The sequence below is a fragment of the Phasianus colchicus genome, chromosome 5 (assembly GCF_987193195.1).
Source record: "Phasianus colchicus chromosome 5, bPhaCol1.hap1.1, whole genome shotgun sequence".
NCBI classification, from domain to species: Eukaryota; Metazoa; Chordata; class Aves; order Galliformes; family Phasianidae; genus Phasianus; species Phasianus colchicus.
Window position 1 is genome coordinate 4,096,956 of NC_143440.1, and position 18,660 is coordinate 4,115,615.

Here is an 18,660-nt window from a genome sequence, read left to right on the forward strand (position 1 = left end):
CATCCATTGCTGTGGGTTCATCCGTAACAGCAAACGTGCTCAGGGTACTAAGTGCTCCCTCTTGCTCCACAAGCCTTTGTTTCAGAAAATAAGCTTTTATTTAAATAGAACTGCCACATGTGTCCCCCTTTTTTGCATTTCTTGCCGTTAGCAATAACACCAGCAATCATGTTTACTTTCTGTTTTAATGACTACATTTTGAAACAATTAGGATGGCATAAAGCTAGAGAAGCAGAATATCCCATCTGAAAGCTGGTACTCGCAAGACATCAAAAACCATTAAAAGCACTGCTAGCATCAGAGAACAAAAGACTAACACAGAGAGAGGAATACTATCATTAAAAAAACTTAATTCTTTTCTGGTTTTGTAATTAATTACAATGAAGTAAACCTAAGCAACTTCCCCTGTTTCGCTAAGACCACTACTGTAACTAATACTGCAGAGTCCTGCTTTGACAGCTCCTCAGTAAATTCCCTTAAAAGGAAGGCTGGAGATAAAGGCCAGTGCATGAGGTTTCCAAATCACCAGCATTTCCCAATTTATACTCCAAATGTCACTTTCAAAGCTGCACTGCTTCATCTTTCAAACAGCATGACGAATATCTGCAGAGACCTCCACAGACCACAAAAAACCATGACACATGCATCAAGCCCACTCTCCTCCCACACACCTTGGCTTGGTTGTTTTCCCTAGTCCTGAGAACAGGCTCTGAAATTCCAACAGTGGTACAGGCAACGAGCAGAGAGAGAAGCAGAGACAGATCTATGCGTCGGCAGTAGGTAGCCTTTCATCAGAGAAGCAACGAGTATTTAACCTCCAAGATCCAGTTTCATGCTTGTTGCACTCTCAGGGCATCTACACTACCTTGCAGGTTACAAAACGTAAAAGGAAAAGGCAGGAGAAGGAGGAGCAGTGAGAAACATAACTGCCTTACCAAAACCAACTTGCCCGCTGTAGGAATCATCTGCTCCTACTACTGAAGAACTCCCAGCTTCAAATGGAGGAGCTACCCATATGCACAGGGGGAGCACAGGCACCTAGAGTAATCCCTGCAGCTGCAGTCATCATATACTACTTTTGGGTTTTTTTTTCCTATTTGTAGCAGAGAGGATCAGTGGGATATCCAGAAACATTAGCAGACAGGGTGGGAGGAGGGGGAATGAAAGATTTTAGAAAGCCAAAACACCAGCCCTCAGCTGGAGTACTGACTGTATCAAATCAGTGATTCACAGGCCCCTCTATTGTCAGAATTACAGAGTCAATTTGGCTGTTTTAGCAGGTATGCAGCCTATGTAACTACTGATTTAATGAATGTTTTAGTGGACACCAGGTGCCAAAATCTTCTGGTCCATTTACTTAAAAAAAAAAAAAAAACTACTAATGCTCTGCATTTTGTATCATTGAAAAGGCCACAAAAGGCAAGGCAATCACATGACATAATGCCATAAACCAGCACAGTATGACATGATTACTTCCCACCATTTATGTGGCAAAAATGAAAAATGAGGAAAAAAACGTCCCCCTCGTGTCATTTATACACCCACACTGCAGGTGGCAAGATTAATCTAGAGTTTGGCATAGAAGAAGCAGGCTGAGGTCTCAACTAGCATCTAATTTTTATTCTTGATAGGTAGTTGAAGACAGCAGGGCTTTTCACTGCAGGAAGTTTTCCATGCCCGCCCCTTGCATTTAGTCTGTATCTGCTTTTATGTACCTTTTTAAGATACAAAAATCTTAAAAAACATCATGTATCTTTTTTCATTTAATTAAGCAGAACAAACAAATATTCCTATCAAACAGACATTAACATGTTTCCATTAAAACCGCTTTGAGAAATCTAAAGACCCCTCTTCAGGTTCAGAGCACCCATAAAGGGCCACATGGCTTCACTGTCTACAGTGAGAACCCAGCACTTCTGCCCCGTGAGCCATTTTACCAAGCAATGCTCCTATTCAGCTCTCTTCTATCCCAGCACCTGGCCCGCAAGCCAGACCTTGCAATAGGTGCAGGGCTCACCATCCTAGGGCAGAGGCACAACTCCAGCACTCACCCCACATCGCTTCAATTTCCCAGGGCTATCACTAGCACAACACCTGGTCTGTGAAACATTACAGAATTATACTCTTACGGCACTGTAATTCTCATTCTTCTAAATAAGTAGTTAATAAAACCTGATTATGTGCAGTATAATCAGACTTAAGAGTATCAGGTCACTCATCTCCTTTGTGGAAGGGAAAAAAAAAGACATTTTTGTTGTGTTTCTGTTCTGATGAAGATACAAGAATCTCAAACTCTCTTTACTAAATGGATTTCCTCTCATTTTAAGAACTTAGCTGCTCAGGCAGTGGGGCAAGCATGTCACATTTACCAGCAACGTCAGAAACCAATTCCTCCATTCCCCCTCCCCACCCACTGAAGAGTACAGACCTTTTGCTTTCTTTCTGCTTATCTTCCTTACAGGCCTTTGTCAACAGTTTGCCAGAAGCATTTCAGGCTTTTAGCATACTGCAGAAATACTGAAGTGCTTCTCCCATGTCTCTCTGTACTTGCCACGGTGGCAATGAAGATAGACAAGGAGAACAATTATCTCCCAGCAAAGCAAAAATAACTGCCAAGAGCAGAGGAAAGGCATGCTCATAATTCTTCTCTCATCATTAAAGACATGATGGGAAACCCAAAAAATGTCAAGTATAACAGAAGGCAGCATGACAACTTCCAGGATGGAAGAAAAAAATTGGAAATCAGTCACTGTAGTTTTGTATGGCCGTGTTTCTATTTTAGACTATGCTCATATTTTATTTTTAGGAGGGTGGGGTGGTTAAAATGGGTATAATGAACAAGAAAGTCAGTGAGGATTTACAAATTGTATTTTCGTGTATGTGGGATACATTTTAGTCTTAGGGCTCCAGGGTAATTCAAATTGAGACAGGAGTGGAAACAGCCAACACTGGATGGATACACAGAAGCATCTTAAAAACCATGTCTGGGCTCCAGCAAAGGGAATAGCAGATTGCCTAACTTCAGAGCATGAGAGCACCACTCAGTACTTAGGTCTCAAGTAATTGTTGATTTCTTGATGATTCAGTTCACTCATCTCTACCCATCTCATTGTACTTTGACTCCAGATCATCTGCAAAACTGACCACTTTCAGTAGAGAGAGAACATATAAACCCCTTAGGCTCATTTCTTCATCACCAAAAAAAAAAAAAGTTTACATCACTTACACACAACTAAAACACAAGCCATATTGAAAGGACAAATATAAATAAGAAGTCAAGCAGGTGTGTCAGTATTGAAGCTCAGCCCTGCAGGAACACGTTAGAACACCGACCTCAATGGCAGGATCACACACTGCTTTCCAGAGGGGCACAGTCATTGCACAAAGCAAAGATCAAAGAACAAACAACACCTGTTAACAAATAAGGATTTTGTCTTATTTTTATTGTTCAAGGCACACCTTGAAGAGTAAATCTACCGTATTTAAATCCTTCTCTGAAGACAGAACAGACCATGACCGAGTTAATTATTCTAGCGCAGTATCTGAGACTGCAATTAATTAATTCTTTTCACACCACTGCTGTTAGAGGAAAGGGTATTAGTACCTCAGCTTTACAGGTGAACAACCTAAGCAGAGAAAATTAAGGTTCCAAGTCACTAATTAAATACACACGATCCAAGTTTTATCCTCCAAAAACATTTGTTAACAGTTAGCACGAAGCACAGACACCCAGCACTGCCAAATCTAAGCTTCCAGTGCTTTTTCCCCAATTTTTCTATCTTTACTGCAAGCAAATCTTCACCTGAACCCTACCCATCCAGTGTAAGACTGCAGCACTTAAGTTTTTCACTCAGTTTCAGCTACTCACCTCTCCCTCCAGGCTGCATCTCCCTGCTGCTCTGGTGACCATCCTCCTTATTCCAGTGCCCACCTGCCTTCCCCTCAGCTCAGCACCCTTACACCACTCATCACTGCTTTCTTCCCAATCTCCACCAATCCCCTCCTTGGCCTCAAGCTCCTTGCCAAAGCTGTTTCTCTTCTCTCCCCCTCCAACTATCTCCCAGTGAGTCCCAGTTTCCTTGCCCTGCCTGTCACTGTTAATCTCATCCAACTGCTACTCACCACCCATTTCCCAGCATCAATCTGTATCATTCCCTACCTCTCAGGAGAGCTCCTTCATCCCAGCTGAATTACTGGCTCTTTACATACCCCTGCATTTCCAGCTTTATTTTCCTCCTTTTCAAGCTTTCAGAGAGGTCTGAAGAAGAAGGGTGAAAAGCATGAGAGCAACTACAATCTCAAAGAGACTGAGTACCTGCTCACCATCCTGCTGACAGACACAAGCTGGAGAAGCTGTGCTTTCTTTCATCACCCTCAGGCAGGACCACCAAGGAGCAACAGGCCCCTAGATGCTCATACACACTGCCCAGTTTCCCCATAGAACTGCCAGGGATCCAGATAGTCACCCATGAAAGCACATCAGTGAATTTAGCCACTAAAACTTTCTGGCATCTTCGCTCCTAGCAGTACTTGACAGAGAAGCTTTCACCCCACAAACCTCCCCCACACAGCCAAGCCCAGATGCTGGCCCAGTCCCCAGCCAACAGAGCCAGCAGCCCCAAAGTTCTGAGTAAATCCTAAAATGTGCTATCCTCTGGTGTTAGTCATAGCATCATTACAGTTGGAAATTATCTTAGAGATCCCCAAGTTCAATCCCAACCCACCCCTACCCATCCCTCAGTGCCACATCCCCACAGTTCTGAAACATCCCCAGCGATGGTGACCCCCCCAAGCCCCCAGGCAGCCTGTGCCAGCACCTCACTACTTTTCCTGAGAATAAAATTCCTAATATCCGACCTGAGATCTCAGTGGAAAAGAGGGCAGAAATGGTCAAAACTGGAAACACTACCACACGCCGCTCAGGGTAGCAGGCTGGGCTGCCTGCACCTCAGGCCTGCACAATGCTTTCACTCACAGAAAGGATTTTTATTTTACCATTGCACACTTCTCTCACAGATACTGCAACTCTGCATTTGGGTAAAACAGGAAAAAAAAGAGGGTACAATGCAAAACCTACCCATTTCTGAACACAGACCCATGCCAGGTGCTGAGGTGCAGGCAGCAGAGACGCTATGACACAGTAGAATGTCCCTGCAGAGCACTCTTGGCACCTCAGGAAAACATGTAGGAAAAAAAAAAAAGGGACAAAAACAACAGCTAAGGGGACTACACAGGCACCAGCTGCCAGCCAAGGCCAGTGAGGGGCTGTACCCAACAACAACAACAACAAAAAAGCAACTCAATAGAGCTCCCTTTTCCAAAGTACAAGAATCCCTATGGGAGGCAGGAAGGAAAGACCTTTGCACCATTGGTGTCCCAGACCTCTCCCATATGACAACAGTGAGAGAAGTGCTCTGTTCCACAGAGCTGGAGGAGGAGCAGAGCTGAGGTGACCATGATGTGCCCTCCCGTGCTTTGCTTCCTGCTGGGTAAAAATGATATTGCTTGCACCTCCTGTTTGCTATGAACATCCCAGGAGAGATAGCAGGAAGCAGTGGTTCTGGCTGATTACCTTGTGTTAAGAGCAAGCAACGCATTCAGCTCCAAAACTCAACTTCAAAGGGTCTGGAAACACCTTCGCTCTCTGACAGAGGAATTAGCAAGTCAAGAAGGGAGCTGTCTAGAAATTGGGATCCGTAACATCCTGAGAGGAAATGGCTACAAGGAGAAATGCGCTGCTTCTGGAAGCTCACAGGAGCATACTGAGAGACACCTCTGCCCTGCAGCCCTGCTCTCTCCTTCCACCTGAAGCAAGACAACCCACTCATTGCAGGAACTCAACAAGATTTCCTCATTCCTCACAAAATAGTGCTTTGTGCTCAAAGACACTCGTAATTCTTTCTCCTTTCCTGTCAGAGGAAAATGCAACTGTATAGAAAAAGAAGCCAGAAGTAACCAACACAAAGCAGAAAGGAGCACAACTGAACTCTGTGCTGCAGGAGCCACAGGCCAGGTTTTCCCTTACAAATCCAGTGCTTGTTTAATACAAGTCAAATGGTCAAGCAAAAAAGGACTACACAGAGGTGGACCTTCAACATTATGTGGTGGTAGTCAAAACTACTCCAAGCTACAGATAGCACATAGAGTGAAAAGACAGTTCCTAAGTTAAAGACAAATTGAAAAATACTGCCAGATGGGTAGGAAGGGGAAAAACAAAACCTTAACCAATTCCTTGTGGGAACTGCTTTGTAAGTAATGACTTTAAGCCTCTATCAAAGAGGTTCAAGAGAGGTGTTGAGAGAAGAAGAATTAGAAAGAAATGAGTGTAGCTGACAGGTTGTAAAACGAATAAAATTTTCCTTCCACAATGAGAACTGAGTGCTGAACAAAAAGTCACCGATTAAGGTAATTACATAACGTAACAGGCTAAAGATTGGGCTCACTCTGCCTAGGAAAAAGCTGACCAGCTAAATGCCTCCTCAGGCCTTATGTATAACTAAAGCCTTTCTCTGCTTCTGAACCTTCAGGATGAGGTTTCCCCACTGCGGGTGGCAAAATAAGCCCTGCTTCTCTGCTATCTGAAGTACAGGATGGGACTGAGCTCCGTTAAGCAGGATACGCACTGCTTCTTAACATAGTAAAATGTATACCATAATCCTGTTATAGTAACTCCAGTATCATTTCCTCATGTTGCCAAGATAGTATTCGCAAATTTCTTTCATGCAATCTTTGTTGTAATGCATTAGGGGGATGATCAATACTTCCAATACATTTCTTTGAGTTAGATTTCTCACCCACTCCCCTAAACTCATTCCCTGAATTTTTCAAACTCATGGCTGAAGGCAAAGAGATGTGCAGCTGGACACCAGGACCATGGGATCCCATTCTCGAAGAGCACTCTAGTCATGAGTTTCCCCTCACGTTCTTTTATCCTTTTCTGCTGGAATAAGCAGTCTGGATGCAACGATTATTCCCCCCTACTCTTTCAACTATTAATGATAAATAATACACCACAATTTGAGAGATAACATGCTGTTTGCACAATTGCAATTGTGAGTTACAAACTAAATTTCATCTCATTTGCGCTGTCAGCACCTACACCACTTTTCTGATTCCCTCATCCCCATTTCATAGAGAACAGGATTGAAACACCCAAGTAACAGAACTGATCAATCAAAAAAAAAAAAAATCAAGCTGAAATAATCAAAGAAAAAATCCCAATAGGACCACTCAGATGACTGCACTTAATTGCAGGTTTCTATGATTTTCTGAATTAGGAACAGATTTGCTTGTCCAAAAGCAACCCACATCTCTCAATTGCTACTTTGGTTCTGTCACGCTGTCACACAGTTTGCAATGGAGTTAAATTTAATTCTTTGCCTGTAAAACTGCTTTGCATGGCAATTTGAGTTTCAGCTCTTACTATCAAAATTATAAAATCAGAATACTGCACTGGCTACAACTGAGGTAGTTTGGGACTTCAGAGAAAAAGTCCTTCTACATTTCCTCTGTGATACATCAAAATCCTGAGGTCAATCTCCAGAAGTTTTGTAACAAACATTACTTCTATAAGAGAGCTAATGCCACTGATCAAAAAAATCAAATTAAAGATAGTCATTTATCTTCCTACTGTACACTTCTTCTATCACTCCTATTCCTCCTTTTTTAATTTTTCTGCCTCTAAATACAACTGAGTGTCCAAAACTCATAAAACTTCCAGCACCAAAGAGCTTAATTCACACAAGAAGAATCCTGCAAGGGAAAACGATTCACATTTTCACTACAGCGCTATGCCATCCGTTAAGGGGCAAAGTTACTATTTCTCTACCTCACTGATTTAGACTTGCAGGGATGCACAATGTAATATTCCCAGTTTGAACAGTGAAGTCATAACAGGAAAAGCATCTTACAAGACAGAAAATGTTCCCTGAGGAGCATTTGTCTAAGCTCAGAGACCTATTCCATTGCTGCAGGGACACAGCCAAAGTGAGGGTGAGGAGCAGGCAAAACTGCCCTGTGAAAACCACATCCCAGACAACAAACTCACAAAATCACTTTCTCTTTCCCTGAACTAGGAGACTCTGAGTGGTGAAAGCACAGAAGTGAAAAGGTCTCCAAAGAGGTGCCCTTATCAGCAATCAGCCTGCCAGGTGTGGTGGGACCCCACCTGCCTGGTGCCCCACATGCTGACAGAAGAGCAGCAAGGCACAGCACACACCAGCTACTGACACCTGCTAAGAGCTAATCAGAGCAAAGCTCTGCTGAAAGAGAGCAGCAAGTCCAGCAGGATACAGACATTTTTCAACTAAGCACTGACTTTCAATCTTTTCTCTCCCCCAGGACTGTCACATTGGCTGGATTTCTGTGAAATTCTGTGGGGAAAGAAAGTATTATTTTTTCCAACCTATGCTTAGCAGTTGCCCATACATCCCTGTGGGCTCTGTACTAGTCTTAAGGTATGGCAAGATAAAAATTGAAATTAAGCACCTTCTGGTTCCAGCCAATAGACCTGGCACATAGCCTAACTGTAGCTGTAAACTAAGTCACCTCCATTACTAAATGAGACTTCATACAGCTGCTGACATTTAACAAATAACAGATAGGAACAAGAAGGGAAGCAGCCAGCGGGCAGCCTCAGACTTCCATCCTATCCAACAGCAGCAGCAAAAGAGCTCTCACAGATCTCTCTCAGGAAGGAATAATATTCCAAAGGTCTTGAGTCTTCTCCTAGCTCAAGGGCTGATGAGCTTATCTGAAGACAGTAACTTCCCATGCCATCTTCAAGAAGTTTTTTACTATAAACAATATCCAAGAACAAGACTATTCCTGTGTGCATTGAAAAGATTTTTTTTGGTGGGGGAATTAGAAAAAGCTTTATTTAGCTAATTACAGACTCTGAACTGTATATTCACTTCATATCATGAACTCTTGTTCAATGCTTCTGTGAACATCTATTTTTTAAATGTCTGCTCACATGTACTGCCTGTAAAGTTCATTTTTTTACATCCGTCTTCTCTAAAGTTTGTAAGCTACAGGTGCAGCATTTCAAGGCAAACAGGACTGAATAGACATAAAATTTTCACCATTGGTCTACATACAGTATCAAGGGATTCAATCAGTTTCGCCCTCCAAAAAAAAAAAAAACATCTCAGTCATCTTCCCTACAGCTACAACTACCAGTCTGCAAAATCTCACCATGAGAGTTCATCAGCACAGGTGCTGTTAGCTGCACAGAATGGCATTTGGAAATAATCAAATAATTTAAGTTAGTTAGGCCACTGCAGTCTTTGGAGGAATATCAGTACTATTCATCTGTAACACAAAAACCTGTAGTCAAGTGTATCAGATGAAAAACTACTGGTAACTTCAAGTGATTAAATTAACACCCATCTTCTGGACACTGATCTGACAAGCAGTGAAAATTCACTACTCAACATAGCATAGGAAATTGGAAATACGACTAACAAGATCTGAGATGGTCTCCAGAAGTGTCTGCTTTGCCACCTAAAGTGGCCTTGATCAGGTAAAAAATGAACTTCAGTTATTCCAAGTAATAAAAGAAGCAGATCTGTAAAGTTTACAGTATTGCAGATCCAGAAGAAAAGCTAAACGAGCTCATAGTCTTTAGCCTCTACGAACATCTACAGAGGAGAGGGAGAAATCAAAAATTAAGACCATAATTTACCCACTTTAATGCATATAAAAGAAAAAAAAAAAGAGGGATTCTCCATTATATATGCTCCTACCCACGCTTTAATGTTTGTTAATATCTAGTGACATAAGTGTCCCTCTCATGAGACTTTCTCTCTTAATCCAGGCTTCTGGTAAAGCTTCCCAATTCATTCTGCATTTCAATCCATAAAAAAAAATGTTTCTCAAGCATTATCTTAGAATATTGGATGAAAAATTACGTTACCTTTCAAAGTGACTGGTACTCAGTTCTGACAGTTAAACACAATGCAGTTTGATCTTCTCACTTTGGTAGTTCTCTACCAAATGCTAGTAATGCTACACATTACTAACCAGTGTCAAGACATTAACTGCCTTCTCTTGTCTACACAGCCTCAGCTCTGTGCGTCTCTTATGTGTACAATGACAAAGTACCCAAGAATACAACAATCTACACTTTGGAAACATTCTGATATGCTTAATTGGAAAAAAAATACTGGGGAGTGTCATAAGTCTACCAGAAAAAAACCTTCTCTAGAGGCTGCTAGTCTTGGTGAGCTGGCAGCACACACACACAAAAATCAAGAACCAACAAAACTATATGTATCTGAGCAAAAGAAAGTGACAAGCGAGACCACTATTACAGGGATTCAGGCATTAAAGCTCTTATGAGCTCATACAGACAGAACTGGGGAAAGAGAGTCAAGAACACATATCTTACCTTGAAATAAGAATGCTTTGCTGGCATTGTGCAGTCCCAGTACTTGTGTTACCCCAATGGTTGTATTCATGAGATCCAGTTCTGTGATGATATCAATTTGTAAGTCAGGATCCATTCCAAATCCTACAGCTGTTGGAGGGAAGGGAGAGAGAGAGGGAGACAGAGTTAGATCAATTTTTATTTCAAATCAGATAATGAAAAGCATGGAGAAGAATACCTAGTGTAGGCATTTCCATTATCTTCACGCACACGCACCCCGTATACAGTAATTACTTAGAAGACACAGTAATTCTGTTGCAAGAAAAAAAGATACTCTTTTCCAAATCTTTCAATTAAACTATTTCCTTTTCACAGCTTTTATTACGCACAACTTGAAACATTACAAAACTGATACATTAACCCAGCATCCTTTTGAGACTGAAAAGCAATAAAGAAAAAGCATAAGCACCTATGCAAAAGGATGAAAGAGATGTGCAGCATACAACTATTGGCTACAGAATTTCCAGGGAGACACAAGGGCTGGAAATTCCTCTCACATTTCACATGTAACTGAGACCAACAGACCAGGCCCTACAGGTCAGTCCAAATATAATCTATTTTCCCAACTGCACAAAATGACCCTGGAGGAAATATGGTATCAGGATGAAAGATGCCATAATCACAAAGCCCTGGGTGAGTCACAAAGCCAATAAAGCGTATGGAGCACATCTTCTGTATTTAAGCTCAGCCAGCCCCCACAAAGCACACCAGAGCCTACCTACAAATAAGAAATGTTCATTAACTAAACCTTCTGATCTGCAGTGGCACCTCCTGCAGAAGGATGAATCCAGACATAAGATTTAGAAAGGTTCATGCCCAAGAAAAGGCTGATCGCCCCTTTAATTGATAGGGGAATCGATGAGATTGACAGAAAAGATGCACATACAAGTAGTTTGAAGTTACTGCCTTCAAAAGTTCAGGGCAACTTAATGGCTATGGTACAATGAATTTTTAAACATATCTCCTTTTTCAAGGGATGGCAAGAGGCCAGCCTGACCACAGTATCTTTCTCAATGTAGTAATAAATATAGCACGAGACCTGTGCCTGACACATAGGTCAAACAACCTCACGCAGGATCCAAGCACTTTCCTAATGAAAATTTTTGCTAACATCATTAGTAATGGGAATAGGTTCTGAGAATGAAAGCCTGACGCAGCCAAAGTCAATGGTAAAACTCCCACTGACTTCTGTGGGGCAAGGACATTACCTGCGAAACATATCCAGATTGATATCTACTGAGTGGACTCCACATTCAGGTCTAAATTGATTTATTTGGCATTCCGAGACTGTGCTTCTGGATCATTTAAGCAGTCTGATTCTTTTAAAGACTCTAAAAAAAATTACTGAGGTGTACAGAATGAACAAGAAGTTGCATATTCTGCTCATAAATCATCTGTTCCACAGTACTTTCTTCTTTATTTGGATATTAAAATGCCCTCTGATAACAAGCTGTGCTAACACAGAGGACGCTATTGCACAGGAAGCTGAGTAGTAAAACACAGACAGTTTTAGTAAAAAGAGACAGTTTTAAAAAGGTCTCTGTCAACCTTACTCTACAATGAAAACCAAGATGCAGAGGCACTGGCAGAACTGAACCTCCAGAAGTGCCAGTATATCAACATGTCCACATATACAGTGCTTTCATGAGGATGGGGGAGTAAATACCACTTTGTAGGAAGTTTAAATGAACACAGAAACTTCTCCAAAAGAAAAAGCTTCCTGGGTAGTCAGCAACATCATCAGGTTTCAGTACTACCTGTGTCATCACCCATCCCAGATGCTCAGGCACTGCAGGGCTACAACTGATGCAGGGCATATCAGCAGACCAAAAACACTCAGAGAAACCCTACAGCAACTCTTCCAGTGCAAGGGCTGCAACCTGAGATCCCCCAACACAAACACAGATGATAAAATATTATTAGAGAGAGCAGCCTTTCTGGTCAGAAACATTAAAGCAAAGGTTGCTTTAAAAATAATAATAATAATAATAATTACTTATTGTTTCTTCAAAAGGATTTTATTCAGAAGAAAAGCCACACACTGTAAATTGTGCAAACTAACTTACCAGACTATCTCACCTTCCCTACCAAGAGGGGACTATGCTCTTCCTTATTGGAAAGAGGTTAGATGTGTCTGGAGCAATGAGAACCTACTGTTATGAGGGCAGACAGGGTAGAAACTAAAACTTGCTCAACAGAAAGGACAAACCACATCCAATAAGACAAATCCTGACCCCGTTAAAAGCAATGAATGCTCCACCACTGACATCAAGAGGGTGAGGACAGAAACCACATCCAGCATATACAGACACTCCCATAAATCACCAAAGCTCCGTTGCTCTGTTAAGGCTATTTATTCCAGCCTGGATACCCAGGGCTCAACAAGTACAGATCAACTGCAGCTCCACAGACTTCAATTTCTGCCAGGGGGGAACCTGCGTGACAACTTCAGTGTGCCCCCTCCCAGCCTTTCAAATGCTTTCAAGAAAGGAGATTATTTCTAATATCACAGCATCCATTTAGCAAAAGACTAACATTGCATTAAATACAGTCATTTTTAGTCATTTTCCTGTGCTGGCTCTCCAGCCTGCAGCAAGCACTCAGAAGCCTAGTTAAATAATTAATAAACAACAAATCAGCAGCTTCAGTATCATAACTAAGTCTCCTTTTCCCCTGTGGTCTCTCATGCTCTATCAAAAGGATTCCACAAGCATACCAACTGCATCTAGCATGTTCTGCTGCCTCCCTTCAGCAGAAGGAAGGCTGGAAATGCTGCTTCTTTTGGAAGTCAAAATTAACCATCAACCTATAAGTCCTTACTGGAGAGCTGTGCAAAGCTCAGGCTCGATCCTGACCAATGGTGCTTTCAATTCCTATTTAAAGTAATTGGGCCATTTCCCTCACATCAGTGGCTTACACAAGCAAAACTCCAACTAATTCACTCAGGGGGCGGGCACAGAAATCATTTCAGGACTTGGTGGATTTGGCCCAACGCAAATTGAAGGCACTAGAGTAGATTAAAGGATTAAGCCATATAATTATGAGTGATGTCACTAGGAAATCCCTAAAAGAAATTAATTCCACCTCACAGCTCTGACAGCTCGTACACTCTGCTTGCACCTTTATCACCAGCACCCAAACCCTGGCAAACACACCACGCTCCAGCTAGCTAATGTGCACCATACGATGTGTGCAGCACATTGTTAATTTCCTCGACCCCGCCGTATGCAGGCTGCCTGGGGACAGAAAAACTTTCAAAGCACAGCCGACACAGCTCAGCTGTGCCCACACAACCACGCGCAGTCATTCAGGTGGTAACTGGAACCTCCACCTGAGGCACTTTGCACGGCCCTCCCGCAGCTCCAGCAGCAATTGTTGCAACCAAAGAACTTTCCGAGAAGCTTCGCAATCCCGAGCAGGAGAGTTCGGGCTCCTATTTACCGTCTCAAGCACCCGGCTGCGCTGCTGGGGGGAACGCCGCTAGGAAAGGACGATCGGCACGCTCTCCCAACTATTCCACGTACACCACCTCTCAAAACCAATGAATTTCAATGGGAAAACACTAACAACAATTTTAGAACAGCGCTTCTGCTAATCGCACCGGGAAATTTCCCTGCGAACACCTACAGACACCAGCGAGGAAACGTCCCCCGGGCGAGCAAGGGTGCGCTCGGGGCAAAAGGGAGAGAACAAAGCCGCCACCGGGAACAGGCGCCGGCAGCGCTCCGCTGGGAAAAGGCACCGCGGCCCCCACGGGCTGCACAGCGGACAGCTCCGGGCACGGCGCCGCCGGATCAGCCCTCCCCGCTCCTCCCCGCTCGCAGCCCCGCGGGGCGCAGCCGCCGCCCCGAAACTTTCGCTCGCCCACACCAACGCCCTCGGAACTGCCGCTCCCCGCCGCAGCTCCCAGAGCCGAGGCTCGGCCTACGGCCCCCCGCAAAGTTTCCACCCGCCGGGCTCCTGCCGCGCTCCCCTGGGAGACGGCTCCGCATCCCCGTCCCGTCCCTCACCTGCCCCGGCGGCGGCCGCACACGCCCAGAGGAGCGGGAACAGACCCATCGGCGCGGCGCGGGCGGCGCCCGCCTGCCTCCCTCCCTGCCGGCAGCTGCTGCGAAGCGGAGCCGAGCCGAACGCAGCCTCCGACTCGCGGAGCGGCTCCGGCAGCGGCGCCGGCTCCGCCCGCTGCCCAGGCACGGCCCCGACGCCCCCGCGGCGGGGGCTCCCCGCCCGCCCCCCGCCGTGACGCGCGGGCCCCCCCGGGCCTCGCCAGCGCCGCCGCCCGGCCGCCGAGTGGGAGCGGCCCCGAGCGCGGACCCCGGCCGCCGCCCCCAGGCTCCTCAAAACGATGAGCCCCCTGCGCCGCCCCGTAGGCCGCGGGAACGCCGGAGCGGAACGCGGAGATCCGTGTCCTCCCGCGGGTTTCCTGGTGTCCTTGCTCGAGTCGCTTAATTGCTCTCTTCTTCACGTCCGTCAAGCGTGAAAAGGGGAAAGCACTTCAGTATGCTTGCAAGTCATCGGAGATGCTGCTCCAATGGCTGTTCTAAAGAGCTGCTTCGCCTACTTTTTTTCTCTCTATCCATGATTTCAGCTCACTCACATAGAGAAAATCGGGTCTATCTCACAATTTCCTCCCATCCTCTTGAACACCTGATTCAAAGTTGGGTTAGAGATGATAGGCCCCAGCTGGAGCTGCTGTAAGGCCATCCCAGCTGGTCCTGCTTCGTTACAGTTCCAATCAAGCCCCAGCTGGTGGAAAGGTGGGTGCTCCTCTCTGCCTTTTCACCTCACCATGCTGTGGTTAGGCTCTGCTTAACACAAAGCTAGGCCAGTTTGCACACAAAAAATATATGAAAGCGTACATTTGGAGAAAACCAGGATGAAACAAACAACAAAATAAAAAACTAGATTGGATGTAAGGAAGAAGGATTTTACAGTGAGGGTGATGAGGCACTGGCAAAGGTTACCCGGAGATTTAGTGGAAACCCCATCCCTGGAGACATGAGAGGTCAGGCTGGATGAGGCTCTGCACACTTGGTGGAGCTGTGGGTATCTCTGTTCATTGCAGGGGAGTTGGACCAGGTGGCCTTGGAAGGGTCCATTCCAACTCAAACGATTCTACAATAGAAGAAAATAAAAATAAATAAAATAGAAGCTATTCCCTCTTTAGGGGGCAGTTGTGATTGTGCACATTTAGAACAGCGTGATCAGAAGACAGCATGGCTGCCTAATCATTAATTTAGTAAGATCACTGAAAACAGCTGTTCCTGGCTGCTAGCAGGGTGTGTACTCCAGGAAACCTCGAGGTGCAGCATCTCAGACATTTGCCTCCAGTTTCAGCCTTCACTCAAACATAGCTTGCTTTTGTTTAGTGTGTTATGTTATCAGCACTGCTGCTAGCCCTCAGGCATGCAGAGGTGCATTGTATACACATGTGTATATGTTATGTAGCCATAGCAACAAGAAAACAAGGCAATGGCACATCCTCAGGTGAAGGCACACCTTTCTATCCCATCTCAAGACTCTGATGTAAGAGATTTCTTTCTAGGAATTTCTTTCTACAGCTATACATCCCATTCATGGTAGCTTAGTTACATTTGTGCTTATGAAATAACAAAATCAGGATAAAACTACACACAAAATCAAATCTAACCCAACTAAAGTTTCACTATAGTTTTCACTTCTAAGCAAAACAGGTGCAGAGCATTTAGTGGTTATGCAGTTTAAACTGGTATTACAAAGATTTGTAAGAAACATAATTAGCTTTAACCTGAATCTGGATTAGATGATATTTAAAAAATTACCATGAACACAAGAAAAAAAATTGCCCTGGCATATTCTCACCTCTGTTGCGAACATGATTGTTGAACCATGAAAGCTGAAGGAGACTTCTAGGATCCCCAAGTCCATTCCCAACCCACCCACTTTGCCCACTGACCACATCTCTCAGTGCCACATTTCTACACTCCTTAAACACCTTCAGGGACAGTGACTCCACCACTTCCCTTCTCACCATCCCTGGCTTGTTCTTCTGTTGGACAGAGCCCACAGGCAGCACAGCAAATAGCCTGCCACGTGGGCAGAAGCTCTCTGCACAGAGCAGGTTCCATTACATGGGTCCTCCCCTAGCCCTGTGCCCAATGATCATGAATTGGCTAAGCACTAGTTATTTTGCATGCATTTTCACTTGTTTATATTGGAGAAGAGTAGAAAGGAAGGACAAAAAAAAAAAAAACACCAACTAAGTAGCTTTCTCCCCACCAACACTGTCCCCATACCTACTCTAATGGCAACAAATTATAGTAAAGAAAAAAATAATAATAAAATAAATCTGATATTCTAGTATGATCTAGTTAGAAATATAAATAGCCACAAGGCATGACATTCAAATAAGACTTACAGCTGTATTCATGAACGTTCGTAGCAATTTTTAAAAATCTGATGGCACTTTAGCAAGAATGAAGTGTTATTCCTGGCAAGCTAGCTGGATTTCAGGTCGGATCGTATTCGTGTGAAAGATTCTGTTCTTGCACTGCCAGTTGGACATTGAATGCTTCTTGGTTTTGACCTAAATTATTGTGACGTTGCTAGCTGTGTGGTGTTAAGCTGCTAGTTCTTCCAGTAACAAAGCTTGCGGCATTCGGTTATTTGATGGAGAGATCCTGACTAGGCCTGGCCTCTCTCAGATGGCTGCAATGCTTTTTGCAGCTCTCAGACAGCAAACAATTAGAAGTGCTAAGTATTGCTTACAGTGCTGCCAAGCATAGGCTGGGTTGCCAGTGGATGTGCAGACACTGGGGAGACAGCAGTGCTCGCACCTGGAGAAACACCTCTTACTTCACAGAGTAGGAAATCTTCCCATTTCACCCGTGCTTAAGGCTCACATCCCCTAGAAGCCTGTTTCCCAAGCTGCTTGGCTGTTCATACAGGCGAAGTTTACTTTGCAGCAGTAGAGGGCAACAAAGTACAACGCCAAAATACTAAGTGGGTTTAAGGAGGATGCTGTTACACCCACCTGTCCTACCCACTGATACGCAGCTCATCACAGCTCCTTAATGTCGGTTCAGCAGGTTGAGAGTATCCACGTTAAGCTGTATAATCACATCAGCAGCTTCCAAATCTTCCAGCACAAGGCCTGGCAAAGAGAAATCCGTTGTCTACATCAGTGCTCAGCTGTGCTGCTTTTTAAATTCCTAAGTGCGTGGTTAGATCTTGTTAGATCATGTCTAAATTAAGCTTTGAAACTGACCTATCCTGCAGAGAAGAACCTGGTGGACAAGAAGCTGGACATGAGCCAGCAGTGTGCACTTGCAGCCCAGAAAGCCAACTGTGTTCTGGGCTGCATTAAAAAAGGGGTGGCCAGGAAGGAGAGGGAGGTGATTGTCCCCCTCTACTTGGCTCTTGTGAGGCCCCATCTGCAGTACTGCGTCCAGGCCTGGGGCCCCCAGTACAGGAAGGATGTGGAGCTCTTGGAGCAGGTTCAGAGGAGGGTACTAAGATGATCAGAGGGCTGGAGCACCTCTCCTATGACAAAAGGTTGAGGGAACTGGGCTTGTTTAGCTTAGAGAAGGCTGCAGGGAGACCTCATTGTGGCCTTCCGGTACTTGAAGGGAGCATATAAACAGGAGGGGAATGGCTGCTTACAAGAGTGGATAGTGATAGAACAAGGGGGAGTGATTTTAAACTGAGAAATGGGAGGTTTAGGTTAGATATTAGGAGGAAGTTTTTCACTCAGAGGGTGGTGACACACTGGAACAGGTTGCCCAAGGAAATTGTATTGAATCCCTGGAGGCATTCAAGGCCAGGCTGGTTGTGGCTCTGGGCAGCCTGGTCTGGTGGTTGGCAACCCTTCATATTGCAAGGGGTTGAAACTTGATGATCATTGTGGTTCTTTTTAATCCCGGCCATTCTATGATTCTATGATTAGGTTGATACAAGATGTGCCCTTGGGTCTGCAGTTTTAAAGCAGCAGAACCTGGCAGTGACAGCAAAGGACTACCTCTTCTTCCCCAAATCAATGTGTTATATCATTGACTTCTATTGTTTGACTTTGGAGATCTGACCAATTCCCTGTGCCTCAGCTTTTCCTCCTAATGAGGAGACCACTGGAATTCACCTGTCTCTCAGGGCTGCTGCAGTGCTCAGTGGTAACTGCAGCCCTCTCCAAGATGAAATCTGTCTTACATGCACAAATTCCTGCAGTACTCCATCATTAGGTCCTGCCACCTCCTCTG

The 18,660-nt window shown here is 44.4% G+C and overlaps 1 protein-coding gene across 4 annotated transcripts in view; it reads right to left on the reverse strand.

Moving 5' to 3' along the window:
• The window catches only part of NELL1 (neural EGFL like 1), a 283,549-nt gene extending 268,929 nt beyond the window's left edge, over nucleotides 1-14,620 (reverse strand). For 3 of the 4 annotated variants that reach the window (XM_090140192.1, XM_090140191.1, XM_031607324.2), the window contains exons 1-2: nucleotides 14,440-14,620; nucleotides 10,391-10,519 (exon numbers count right to left, since the gene is read on the reverse strand). In XM_090140192.1, the coding sequence (XP_089996318.1) occupies nucleotides 10,391-10,519; nucleotides 14,440-14,488 (178 nt within the window). In that variant the 5' untranslated portion in view covers nucleotides 14,489-14,620. The remainder of the gene's footprint in view (nucleotides 1-10,390; nucleotides 10,520-14,439) is intronic. The other variant, XM_031607325.2, reaches the window with a different exon arrangement.
• Between the last annotated feature and the right edge of the window lie 4,040 nt (nucleotides 14,621-18,660).